Source organism: Colobus angolensis, unplaced genomic scaffold (assembly GCF_000951035.1).
Source record: "Colobus angolensis palliatus isolate OR3802 unplaced genomic scaffold, Cang.pa_1.0 Scaffold184, whole genome shotgun sequence".
NCBI classification, from domain to species: domain Eukaryota; kingdom Metazoa; phylum Chordata; class Mammalia; order Primates; family Cercopithecidae; genus Colobus; species Colobus angolensis.
Window position 1 is genome coordinate 3,253,208 of NW_012114977.1, and position 13,383 is coordinate 3,266,590.

Sequence of the window (13,383 nt, forward strand, 5' to 3'; positions counted from 1 at the left end):
TAGAGACAAGATCTTGCTCTGTTTCCCAGTCTAGACTCAAACTCCTGAGCTCAAACTATCTTCCTGCCTTGGCCTCCCAAAGTGCTGGGATTACAGGCTTGAGCCACCGCGCCCGGCCGGTGATTCTCGTCTTTTTAACTTCAGTATTATCATCTAGTGTTCCAGCTCCAACTTGTCAACCTGCTCAACACTACTCATTACTAGTACTATTGTATTTTCCAGTTAATTCTTAGGTAGGTTTACTTTGTTTACCAAGGAGTTTGGTTACCACTGCTTCTTGCACCCACTTCTTCCTTCTTGATTTAATTTATCTTTTTTAGAAACACACTTTAGTGAGCCTGAGAATAGTAAACTTACTCAGGCTTTGTCTGGAAATATTATGATTATGCCCTCATTCCTTCACGATGGTTTGACTGTGTATATAATTCTAGGTAGAGAGTTTTCTTCAGCTTTGAAGCTGTTCTATTCTGGTTCCCAATGTTGCTGTTGAAATCCTCAATCTGTCTGATTATTTCCTTTTTGGAGATGTCTTTCCTTTCTGGTTTATTTTAAGGTAATGTCTTTTGTTTTTATTTTCTTTCTTTTTTTTTTTTTTTTGGAGATGGAGTCTCACTCTGTCGCCCAGGCTGGAGTACAGTGGTTCAGTCATGGCTCACTGCAACCTCAAACTCCTGGGATCACGCCATTCTCCTGCCTCAGCCTCCTGAGCAGCTGGGAGTACAGGCGCCCGCCACCTCGCCAGGCTAGTTTTTTGTATTTTTTAGTAGAGACAGGATTTCACCGTGTTAGCCAGGATGGTCTCCATCTCCTGACCTTGTGATCTGCCCGTCTCGGCCTCCCAAAGTGCTGGGATTCCAGGCTTGAGCCACCGCGCCCGGCCGTTTTTATTTTCTATAGTTTTACCATGATATGTTAAGGTGTAGATTTATTTTCATTTATCTGTTCAGGACTTAGCTTTTCAGGTATGAGGATCTATGTCTTTGATCAATTCTGGAAAATTGTTGGTTGTTTTCCCTTTGAATATTGACTGTCTTCCAGTCTCTCGAGTTCCTTTTCCAATTAGATATATGTTGGGCCTTCTCACTCTGTCCCCCATGTTAGCTTTTCTTTCATGTGTCTTGAAATCTCTCCCTCTGTGCCTTATACTTGGTAATTCCTTAACAGTATTGTTGATCATACTAATTCTGCTTCTGCTGCCTTATTCTGCTTTTTAATCATTTGTTGAGGTTTTCTTTTATTTTTGTTTTAAAAAAGACAAGGTCTTGCTCTGTTGCCCAGGTTGGAGTGTAATGGCCTGATCATGGCTCACTGCAACCTCAAACTCCTGGGATCAAGTGATCCTCCCCTTCAGCCTCCTGAGTAGCTGGGACTACAGGCACGAGCCATCATGCCCAGCTATTATTATTTTTTTTCTAGAGCTGGAGTCTCACTACATTATCCAGACTGGTTTCTAAATTCTGACCTCAAGCGATCCTCCCACCTTGGCCTCTCAAAGCGCTGGGATTATAGGCATGAGCCACCATGCCCATCCTCAGCTTCCGGTTTTTTATATCTAGAAAGCTGCATTTGGTTCTTTTTCTTGTTCATCATGTCTTGTTCTTATGATAATGATTCCTACTTTTATATTTACTTGGTTTTAAACTTATATATATATATACACACACACACATATATATACACACACATACATATTTGTGTATATACATGTTTTAGAGACAAGATCTTGCTCTGTTTCCCAGTCTAGAATGCAGTGGTGCAATCATAGCTCACTGCAGTCTTGAACTCCTGAGTTCAAGCCATCTTCCTGCCTCAGCCTCCCGAGTAGCCTGGGCTACAGGCATGCACCACCACACCCAGCTTTATCTGGTATTTGTTTAGATTGGGGTTCTAAGGTCTTGGTTGGACTAGTCTGCAGTCACTTGATTTCTTTCTGTTGACTCTAGCTGGATTGTTTCTTGTATGTTTTGTAATTTTATATGGTGAGCTCATCTTTAGTTTATTTTGTTTTTTTCCAAAAGAATTCGATGTGGCCTGAGTTTGGAGAGTGTCCCAACAGAGTGCTGTCGTGTTTGCTTCTGCCATTTACCTCAGGAATATCATAAGCTTGGGATTTTCTATACATTTCTTGGCTTGGCAGTACTCACTGAGTAAATTCAGACCCCATCAGTGAGAGGCACAGCTGTGGGTCGTGGGCTCTCACTGGAGGCTTCTTTTATTTCCATTCATGCTTCCTTGTTAGCTTCCTTTTATGGTGGCTAGGGTTTTGATTTTCCTTTTTCATTTTTGAGGGGAAGAGGGCTGGTTTGGGCTTTTTAGTCTGCAATCCTCAACACTTACCTTGGGCCTTTTACTAAGGGTACAGCCCTTGCGGGTCCTAGCCTCCCTATGGTGGTCTCAGCTGCAACTCTCCTCGCCTGAGTCCGAGGCCTTGTCTCCTGTCTGTGAGGTTTTTTGTGTTGCTTTGTTGTATTTTTTAAAGATAGAGTCTCGTTCTATCGCCCAGGCTGGCATGCAGCGGCGCAATCTCGGCTCACTGCAACCTCCGCTTCCTGGGTTCAAGCCATTCTCCTGCCTCAGCTCCCTGAGTAGCTGGGATTACAGGTGTGCACTACTATACCTGGCTAATTTTTGTATTTTTAGTAGAAACAGGGTTTCATCATATTGGCCAGGCTGGTCTCAAACTTCTGACCTCAAGTTATCCGCCTGCCTCGGCCTCCCAAAGTGCTGGGATTATGGGCATGAGCCACTGTGCCCGGCCTATGTGTGAGTTCTGAAGCGAAAAGTCCTGGCTGTTTTCAGGCCCATTTCCCCTCAGTTGCTGCACACCAGCTCCTGCACTTGCCTCTTTTCATTTCTTTTTTCTTTTTTCTTTTTTTTTTTTTTGGAGATGGAGTCTCGCTCTGTCTGCCGGGCTGCAGTGCAGTGGCGTGATCTCAGCTCACTGCAAGCTCCACCTCCCGGGTTCATGCCATTCTCCTGCCTCAGCCTCCCAAGTAGCTGGGACTACAGGTGCCTGCCACCACGCCTGGCTAATTTTTTGTATTTTTAGTAGAGACAGGGTTTCACCGTGTTAGCCAGGATGGTCTCGGTCTCCTGACCTCGCGATCTACCCGCCTCGGCCTCCCAAAGTGCTGGGATTACAGGTGTGAGCCACCGCGCCCGGCCAAAATCTTTATTATGTATATCCATACATTATGCATAAGACAAAAGTACCATAGAGGCTCTTGTCATTTATAAGTGTGATGATTGGGGTTTCACACTTGTGTGTAAGATGTGCCTCCCACAAACCTGGTTACGAGTTGGCACATTACCTGTCCGATGTGAAAAAAGAAAGTAGTACTGTACATAAAATCGTGAATCTGCTTTCTCATTTGATGAGTGTCTCAGTCTGCCCAAGTTGCTATAACAAAATGCCACACACTGGAGGGCTTTAGCAACAGACGTTTTCTCACAGTTCTGGAGGCTTGAGGTCTGAGATCAGGGGGCCGGCATGGTTGGGTTCTGGTAAGGGTCTTCTCCCTGAGTTGCAGATGGCAGCCTTCTTGCTATGTGTTCACATGTGGGGCAGGAGAGTGGAGAGAAAGAGAGTGAGTGAGTTCTCTAGTCTCTTATTGTAAAGGTACTAGTTCTATCATGAGGGTCCTGCCCTCATGACCCCAAACCTAACGACCTCCCAAGGCCCCCATTTCTAAATACTATCACAGTGGAGAATAGGGCTTCAACGTAGGAATTCGGAGGATGGGGGAACAGCTGTAATTTAGCGCATAGCAATCAGACTTCCCTATTGACAGCTGCCTTTCAGCTTGGAGGCCCAACCGTGAGTTCAGCAAGAATGGGATTACCAGGTTCACATTCTTGGACAGAGCCCACCTCAGCAGGGGGGGTACAGGGCTGAGAACACAGTAAGGTCCACACAATCCATGAGTAGTGTGTAGGGTTTGGGGAGGGAAATCAACTCAGTATTTCTGCCTGAGGCCAGCCCCCCAGAGGTGCCAGGCCTAAGTGGCCCTCTCTTCTCTGCTTCCTCCCGCTGCAGGTCACCATGGTAGGAGTGCAGCTTTCTCCCCCAGTTACTTTCCAACTCCGGGCTGGCTCAGGACCCGTGTTCCTCTGTGGCCAGGAACGTTACGGTAAGTCAGAACCTGGGCTCAGGAAGGTCGGAGAGTACCGTGCCAGGCAGGGGCTCGAGATATACTAGCTATTCAAACCCTGGAGGGATTCTTGAATTTGGGGAGAAAATCCCCAAAGGCAACATGATGACCAGCAGCCTGGACTGGAAGGCAAGGGCGCTGGTCCCTGTTCTTCTTTACCCACTATGACCTCTGTAGGCTGCAGCCCCTTGCTTGTAAACTTCAAAGAGCAGTTGTGAAGAATAAATGGGATATTCAGGAAAAGTACTCAGTGTAATACCCGGTACTAGGGAGCCACTGTTCGGGATGTGGCCCCTGCAGTGATGCAGACCACAGCAACGCGGACTGTAGCAGCGCGGCATGATGCTGACTTCTTCAAGATCCCTTCAACTGGCCCTCTTTTCTGTATGATTATGCCTCATTCATCAGGGTACTCTCCTGCTAAAAAGCCTTGGCAGGTCCCACTTCTCTTAGGATAAGGTTTCAGTTCATTAGCTATTTGCTTTAGAGTCTTTTCCCTTCTCCCTCCTTGTCCTCCACCACTCTGCCTACCTTTAGCCTTGGCCCCAGCCCTTGCCAATATGAATCCCCCTTCTACCTACCCAGAGCTTCCCCTGCCCTCTTTCTACCACCCCAGCCCTCTGCAGGGCTTTCCTAGACCTTCTACCCTACCCTGGCCTCTACTCTCAAGAGGGCCAGAGAGGGTGCCGCCCTATACAAGTGGCAGGCAGGTAACTACTGTTAACTCCAGGCTAGGATTCCTCCAGGGCAGTGCTTGGAGCAACACGGATCACAGAATGGGAGGTAGGCATCGAGATTCTGTAGCTCTGAAGCTGTGCCCCTGCCCCCTTTCCCATGCTATCACAGAAGCATCAGACCTAACCTGGGAGGAGGAGGAGGAGGAAGAAGGCGAGGAGGAGGAAGAAGAGGAGGAAGATGATGAGGATGAGGATGCAGATGTATCTCTGGAGGAGGAAAGCCCTGTCAAACAAGTCAAAAGGCTGGTGCCCCAGAAGCAGGCGAGCGTGGCTAAGGTGGGGGAAGGAGTGTGGCTGTTTGAAAGGAAGTGGTGCCCTACAGAAGCACCTCAGAGGGATGGGCCATCGGGAGCCTGGGCCAGCCTCCCAAGCTGAGTGTGCAGGATGGGCCAAGGCCATCGGCTAGTTCTGGCCAGGTGCTCAGCGGGGACCTTGTGGACCTTGGGAATCTGTTCTGGCTCTGGACTTTGTCCTAACTCTCCTAATAAACTGTTTTTTGGTTCCCAGAAAAAAAAGCTGGAAAAAGAACAAGAGGAAACAAGGTAACTCTTTCTACTTATTAAATTAGCCGAAGTCTCTTAGCTGAGATATACAGTGTTAGAATACTGTGCTGTTGGCATGTACGCTTACAAATGTACACACGGTGTATATACCTGCACACGCAGGCACACGAGTATGGAAGTTCTGGAGGGTGGCATCACCTTTCTGGAAGAGCATTACAACATTCTTATCTTGGGACCTAATTCCACTGAAGGCAATTCCTTCCACAGAATTCCATCCAAAATTCAGGGGAAATTATCTGCACTAAGATATTTCTCATGGCTGGGCACGGTGGCTCGTGCCTGTAATCCTGGCACTTTGGGATGCCAAGGTAGGCAGATCACTTGAGATCAGGAGCTCGAGACTAGCCTGGTCAACATGATGAAACCCTGTGTTTACTAAAAATACAAAAATTAGCCGGGCCTGGTGGTGTGCCTGTAATTCCAACTACTCAGGAGACTGAGGCATGAGAATTGCTTGAGCCCAGGGAAAAGTTGCAGTGAGCCGAAATTGTGCCACTGCACTCCAGCCTGGATGACACAGCGAGACTCAGTCTCAAAAAACAAAATTAAAAAAAGATGCTTATCATGACATTATTCAAATAGTGAAAAAATGGAAGCATTCTAAATGTCTACCAATGTGACAATTGACTAAACTACATCTGTTTTTTCAATGGAATATTAATAATGCTTATGAAAAATATAGCAACCTGGAAAGTATGTGTATAGTTTTGGTTTGTTTGTTTAATGAGACAGGGTTTTGCTCTGCCACCCAAGCCGGAGTGTGATGGCACAATCATGGCTCACTGCAGCCTTAACTTTCTGGGCTCAAGTGATCCTCCCACCTCAGCTTTCCAAGTAGCTGGGACTATAGGCATGTGCCACTAGGCATGGCTAACTTTTAAGTTTTTGTGTAGAGACAGGCTGATCTTTCTTTGTTGCCCAGGCTGATCTCAACACCTGGCCTCACACAATCCTCCTACCTTAGCCTCCCAAAGCACTGGAATTACAAGTGTGAACCTCTGCACCTGACAAGAGTATTGATAGTTCATATAGCAGGATATAAAGTCATTTTTATTTTATTTCACACATTTTTTTTTAAGAGTTTGACCAGGCCGGGCGTGGTGGCTCACACCTATAATTCCAGCACTTTGGGAAGCCAAGGTGGGAGACTCACTTGAGGTCAGGAGTTCAAGACCAGCCTTGCCAACATAGCAAAACCCTGTCTCTACTGAAAATACAAAATTTAGCTGGGCGTGGTGGCATGTGCCTGTAATCTCAGCTACTCAGGAGGCTGAGGCAGGAGAATTACTTAAACCCGGAATGTGAAGGATGCAGTGAGCCAAGATCACACCACTGCACTCCAGCCTGGGCAACAGAGCAAGACTCCATCTCAAAAAAAAAAAAAAAAAAGTTTGACCAAAAAAAAATCATAACCCTGAAAGAAAATACACCAGAATGTTTAGTGTGGGCAGTAAAGAAAACTCTAAGTAATGTATTTTCTTGTCTATTTGCTATATTTTGTACAAAATGGTTAATATTTTATAATGAAAGACATTTGTGGGCCAGGTGTGGTGGTGCACACCTGCAATCCCAGTTACTCATGAGGCAGGAGGATCACTTGAGCCCAGGAGGCTGCAGTGAGCTGTGATGGTGTCACTGTACTCTAGTCTGGGCAACAGAGCCAGACTCCATCTCAAAAACAAAACAAAACAAAGACATTTGTGATAACCAAGGAAGATAGAAGCCTAAGGAAAACACATGTGCGTGTGCGTGCACACACACACACCCCTTTGTTTAAAGAGTCCGAGTGGTCCCCAGGAGGAGCAGCCGGGCTTGCTTTCCAGGGTGGGCACTGGGAGGGCCACGCCACTGGTCTGGAGCTGAGCTCTCTCCCTGACCCCCATCCCACTCCTGCTCCACTCCACCCTGTTGCAGAGCCAGCATTAGAGACAAGAGCCCTGCAAAAAAGGTGAGTAGAACCAGGGGGCTGTGGCCCCTGAGACAGGCGGGTATTTTCTGGGGGGGCTGCCTGGTACGGAGAAGGGAATAGGACCCTGGAGCCCTGCCTTCCCTCCACAGGCCAAAGCCACAGCCAGACCCAAGAAGCCAGGATTCAAGAAATGAGGGGCCACGGTGCAAAGTGGGCCTTCCCTGGACAGTGCTGTGGGCACAGGGTGCCCCTGCCCGGCCCCTCCATCTGTGTCTGAATGTGACAGGGGTGTTGTAGGGGCAACATGAGAGCCCCTCACCCCCAACTCTCTGCTTTCAGGAGACCCCCAGTGAACAGCCCCACCTCGGGGTCACAATAAAGTTGCCTAGTCAGGACTTCCCTTCTCTTCCCTGGAGCCGGCCTCCTTGTCCGCGGCGCCAGCCCAAGTGCCCGGCAGAGGGCAGCCTTGAACCAGTGCACCCGGGCCCTGAGGTCATACCTGCCTCCCTGTACCCAGCCCCCGCGGCCTGAGCCTGCTGTGTCCCTCCTCCTCGGCACCCCCAATTCTCCCCCAGTGGCAAAGGAAGAGCCTAGAGTCTGCCTTCTGCTGAGCTGAGTGTCAGGTGGATTTGCAGCCCGCACATTCCCTCCGGGCAGGGCTAGGTTTATAGGCACCCAAGGGCTACAGCTGCTCAAGCTACCAGAAAGGGCCTTGCCCTAGGGGGCCAGCCCCCACGGTCTTCGCCCGACCATACTGCTGTGAGGCAGCTACTATGTGCAGAGCATCTATGGGGACCTCAGGGACATCCATTCTTCCTGCTTGCTTCTGTTAGGGGCCAGCTCTTACAGGGACCTCCGGCGTGTGAAGATCTGGGTCAGGCAGGAGCCAGAGGCCCGCACCCTCAAGGAAACCTTTGAGGTGGGGTAGATGGGATGAGCTTTACAGAGGCACTAAGCCCCACATGCTATCAAGCAGGCCTCAGTCAAGCATAGGGGCGAGGTCAAGAGAGGACTGGAAAATGGGGTGGGGGACCCCTACCCTCTCCCCGGTGTGCAGAGGGGACTCTGAAGGGCTGTTCACACGTGGGTGACGCTGGCGCAGTCCCTGGAGCAGGCAAACACACAGATGGGCCCCCCACTCAGGGTTATCCATGTAGCGCCTCTGCTGGCTTCTCCCTGCCCCTCCCCAGCACCCTCGGGGGCCAGGCCTGAAGTGAACCAGTGGGGAGCTGGTCCTGCCATCCTCCCTAGGATCCCCAGGTATGGGGCCCAGGAGGTCGGAGCTCTTTGAACACCTGCCTGGGAAAGTCAACAGCCAGGCTGGGGCCTCCTGTCCAGCTATAGCTTCTCTTGAGACCAGAGACAGAGGTAGTAGAGGGCAGGGTGGTATTCATTTTTTTTTATTTTTTTTCATTTTTTTAGAGACAGAGTCTCACTCTGTCACCCAGGCTGGAGGGCAGTGGCCCAGTCTTAGCTCACGGCAGCCTCAACCTCCTGGGCTCAAGCAATCCTCCCACCTCAGTCTCCCAAAGAACTTGGAACTACAGATGCGAGCCGCCACACCACAATGAATTTTAATTTTTTTTGTAGAGACAGGGGGTCTTGTTATGTTGCCCAGGCTGGTCTCCAACTCCTGGGCTCAAGAGATCCTTCCACCTCGGCCTCCCAAAGTGCTGGGATTACAGATGTGAGCCACCGCGCCCGCCCAGGGTGGCATTCTCCCTGCATGTTTCCTACACCCATGAGACAGATGTGGGTGCTGTCCCGCCCTCCAACAGACAAGCCACTAACTTCAGGTCACCCAGAGTCCCACCCTCCAACAAGGGGACAAACCGCTAACTTCAGGTCATCCAGAGAGTGACAAGGGGGACTGCTCCATGTGGGCAGCTGGTGCTTTTCGAACTTGGTTTCATCCACAGTGACCCAGGGTAGACAAACCCAGTTCCTCACCTTCAAGTCACTTACAGTTTAGGGAAACAAAACTCAACACGGTCATTTCAATTACTGTCCGGTGCTTTGAAGGGAGTGGAACAGGTGAATTTGGGGGGCAGGGGGAAGCAGTTTGGTGAGAAGGTCTCCTGGAGGAGGCAATGGACAAGAAGGGGCCAATGGACTTCATAAGGAGCTGGCAGAAGATGTCCCTGGGAACAGGAGCAGAGCATGCAAAAGGTCCAAGGCAGACACCCACTTGAAGGGGGATCGCTGCAGTGACAGCTGCTAATACCCACAACCCACTCCTTTAATCCTCATAACCGTGCCGTAAGGGGATTGTGATTGGCTCCATTTCTTTTTTTTTTTTAATTTTTTTTAGAGACTGGGTCACACTCTGTCACCCAGGTTGGAGTGCAGTGGCACGATCATGGCTCACTGCAGTCCCGAACTCTGGGTTCCACCTATATCCTCCCACTTCAGCCCCCTCAAGTAGCTGGGAATACAGGGATGCACCACCACACCCAGCTCATTTTTTTAACATTTTTGTAGAGATGGGGGTCTCACTATGTGGCCCTGGCTGGTCTCAAACTCCTGACCTCAAGCTATCCTTCTACCTCGGCCGCCCAAAGTGCTGGGATTACAGGTGTGAGCCACCACACCTGGCCCAGCCCCATTTCTCAGATGAGGAAAGTGTGGCACAGAGAGGTTAGACAAGTTGCCCCAAGGTGACACGGCTGGCAGAGGAGCCAGGGAGTCCGGCCCCAGAGCCCTGGATTTTGACCACTCTGCTGATGGGAGGGAGGCATGAGCCGTTTACGAAGTTTACGAAGTCCTGTAAACTGAGAGCAGGAGTTAGAAGTCAGTCAACCATGTAATGGTAGTCCTCAAGGGACAGCCAGGCCCCTCTACAGCCAAGCACGTATTTGGCTCCAAGCACATGAAGGCACGCAGCAGATAAACCAGTGATCACTTGATTTGGATTTGCAAGCAGGCAGTAGGAAATAAATTGCAAAGGTGGAGGCCGGGTGCTGTGGCTCACGCCTGTAATCCCAGCACTTTGGGAGGCCGAGGTGGGTGGATCACCTGAGGTTGGGAGTTCGAGACCAGCCTGACCAACATGGAGAAACCCCGTCTCTACTAAAAATACAAAATTAGCTGGGCATGGTGGTGGGCACCTGTAATCCCAGCTACTCAGGAGGCTGAGGCAGGAGAATCACTTGAACCTGGGAAACGGAGGTTATGGTGAGCTGAGATCACACCATTGCACTCCAGCCTGGACAACAAGAATGAAACTCCAGTCTCAAAAAAAAAAAAATTGCAAAAATTCCATCCTCCTTGCTAGAGCGCCCTTTGACCTCTGCCCTTCGCCCTTCCCGTCCCAACGCTTCTGTTTTTCAGCAGGAAGAGGGTGGGCTGGGCTCAAGCAGGTGGTGGCAAGTGGCTGACCTGCAGGTGGGCTCTGTGTTTGCACCAGCTGGGCTGTTAGGAGAGGCAGGCGTGAGACGACCCCAGCTGGGGGTGTTGAACTTGGCACTAGGGGGTGGGGATTAACCACAGCAGCCCAGGCTACTTCTCAGTTCCCTTACCACCTCCTGAACACCAGCCCCCCATCAATGAATGCTAATAAACCCCACCCTTCTTCAATCCCCCTTACCCCCAGCTTACTCCAGTCAAGGGAGAAAGTCTGACAGTTTAGGTCAACTGAGGCTAAACCACAAAATGGGCCCCTGCCCCCATTCTTGTGGCACTTGTTGCATTTCTGCAAGTCCTTTATCTCAGGTGACGTGGATGGCGGTGGTTTTGACAGCATCCCTGGTAGTAGCCATTTCCTTTTTATAAACTGGTACCCTGAAATCAGAGAAGTGAAGGGACTTGCCATAGGTCACACAGCATATAAGGACCAGGGCAAGGCGGAGGCATAAAATCAAGGGCTCCATGCTGCCTCCCCACTCAGGGCCCACCACTGGCTTCCCCATGGGCGTAAAGGAGCACACCAAGTTAGAAGGCCAGGCTTGCAGGTGACCAACTGGAAGGGACAAGAAGCCACAGCTGTCTTGCCTGTGACACAGGCCATCCAGCCATGCCCAGAGCTAACCCCCTGGCTAAGCCCCGAGGCCCAGCTTGTCTGCTGGCATCTGTTACCATGGAGACCCAGGCTGGCCTGAGGGCTGGCCAGTGACAGCAGGCCCTGTCCCCATGGATAGAAACCAGGTGCTTCGGCTCAGAGGCCTTGAGTGGCTCCCACTGTCCCCATGGCCAGTGAGTCCCGACAGCATAAATTGGAACCCTCACCCAACTTTTGCCCCCAGCTGACACCTCCACCCTGGAACCCAAGGCCTGAGCTGTCCCCTCCACGTGTCTGTGCTCTCTTTAATGCCCTGCCTGGGGACTGGGAGCTGGTGAGGTTGTGGATGTGAGGTTGAAGGTTTCTCAGGGAATTAGCCAGAGCTGCCGGAAGAGGCAGAATGTAACCCAGACTGCAGATGATGGGAAGAACGCGGAACGGAAGTGACCCGAAGGATCCACAGGGGGAAAGCAGAGAGGTGAGCACGTGGGCACCTGGTGCCTTGTCCCAGCCATGCCACCAGCTAGCTGTGAGGCTTGGGGCAAGTCCCTTGCCCTCTCTGGCTCTCATCCAAGGAATGAGGAAGTTGGAACAAATGATGAATCTCTAAGACCCCTTCTAGCTTTGACATTCTTTGAGTTTCATTCCAAATCCCCGGACTCCCCCCTGTAAGCAAGGCCAGGGCTCGCCCATCCTCCCCACACAAGCTCAGGCTGCACCCACTCCTGGGCTGGGTCCCCAAGGAAGAGCCTGTGGAGAGGAGAGCCCGGAGCTGCCTGCACTGGTCAGTGCATGGGGGCAGGGGTGGCAGACCACTTTGTGGATTGATGGAGCTCAGGAAGGTGAGAAGGAACCCACAGGTGAGAGTTTCGCCCCCCTGGTCATCTCTTTAGGTAAATAAATCCACATCCGCCACTTCCCCTTCCCTTCCCACCCGGAGAACTCCAGGGAGCCCAGAGCTGGGGCCTGAGCTCTGCTCACTCGCAGTGGGTCTTCCCTCAGAGATCCCCAAGCAGACCCCCAGGCCCTCCTATCTTCTGCAGTCACCGTCATCCACTTTTCTGTAGGGAGGGAACAGCATGGAGCTCTCTGTTCACCAGTCTCCAGGACCTCGGATTCCACCTTTAATCCTAAAAACCCAGGAAGGCTTCTGTGTCCCTACAATGAAGCAGGTTTGGGGCTGGATCTGGAGGGTGGCAACTCAAACCATGCAGAATAGAAGAAGGATGGACTTTTCCATTCTAGCTATTCCATTCACTAGCTGGGCCATTCTGAGCAAACTACCTCCCAGCGTGCCTCAGTTTTCTCATCGGCAAAATGGGCTAGTCCCTGGCATTGTACCGAGCAATGTGGGACCGGAGGGCAGGGGAAGAGGCTGGTAGGCACTTCATCCCAGGCAGCTGCTCAGGAACACGGGACACAGGGAGGGGACTCTGAGCTGCTCCTAGCTCAGAGAGGCTCCAGGGACAGGCACTGGGAGGAAGAGGATGCAGAATGGTGAGTGGAGCTGGGACCTCTTGAAGTCTGCTGTGCGCTGATTTCACACTAAACCCCCCAACACCCTGAGGCATTCCTGTCCTCATTTCTCAGATGGAACTACAGAAGCCCAAGGAAAAGGGGCTTAGGCCAGGACACCCCGCTCTTCTCTGAGTCTCTGTCTCAGGCCAGCTTTTGCACCTCTCCATTGGGATTCTTCCTAGACCTCCATCTATACCTGCCAACCCACCTCTAACCCCCAACCTGTTGTGCCCAGTATTTGCTGCTGGTCAGGACAGCCTTAACCGCTCCTTCCCAGGCAATCAGCTGCTCCAAGCCAAGCCCACCCCTGCCCCCTGGAGGGAGACTCCTCCTTTTAAGGCTGCTTCTGGGAATTTCCACTCCAGAGCCAGAACCAGAGACCCCAGCCCCGCTTGACACCTGCAGCTCACCCTTGGGGAGGTGGGGCACCAGACCTGAGGGCAGGAGACTGGGGAGGTGGGGCACCAGACCTGAGGGCAGGAGACTGGGGAGGTGGGGCACCAGACCT

The 13,383-nt window shown here is 51.1% G+C and overlaps 1 protein-coding gene across 4 annotated transcripts in view; it reads left to right on the plus strand.

Moving 5' to 3' along the window:
* The window catches only part of NPM2 (nucleophosmin/nucleoplasmin 2), a 16,800-nt gene extending 9,045 nt beyond the window's left edge, over window positions 1-7,755 (plus strand). For 3 of the 4 annotated variants that reach the window (XM_011939800.1, XM_011939801.1, XM_011939803.1), the window contains 5 exons: window positions 4,037-4,130; window positions 4,998-5,164; window positions 5,396-5,430; window positions 7,366-7,399; window positions 7,510-7,755. In XM_011939800.1, coding sequence (XP_011795190.1) covers window positions 4,037-4,130; window positions 4,998-5,164; window positions 5,396-5,430; window positions 7,366-7,399; window positions 7,510-7,554 — 375 coding nt within the window. In that variant the 3' untranslated portion in view covers window positions 7,555-7,755. The remainder of the gene's footprint in view (window positions 1-4,036; window positions 4,131-4,997; window positions 5,165-5,395; window positions 5,431-7,365; window positions 7,400-7,509) is intronic. The other variant, XM_011939804.1, reaches the window with a different exon arrangement.
* The last annotated feature ends 5,628 nt before the right edge of the window (window positions 7,756-13,383 follow it).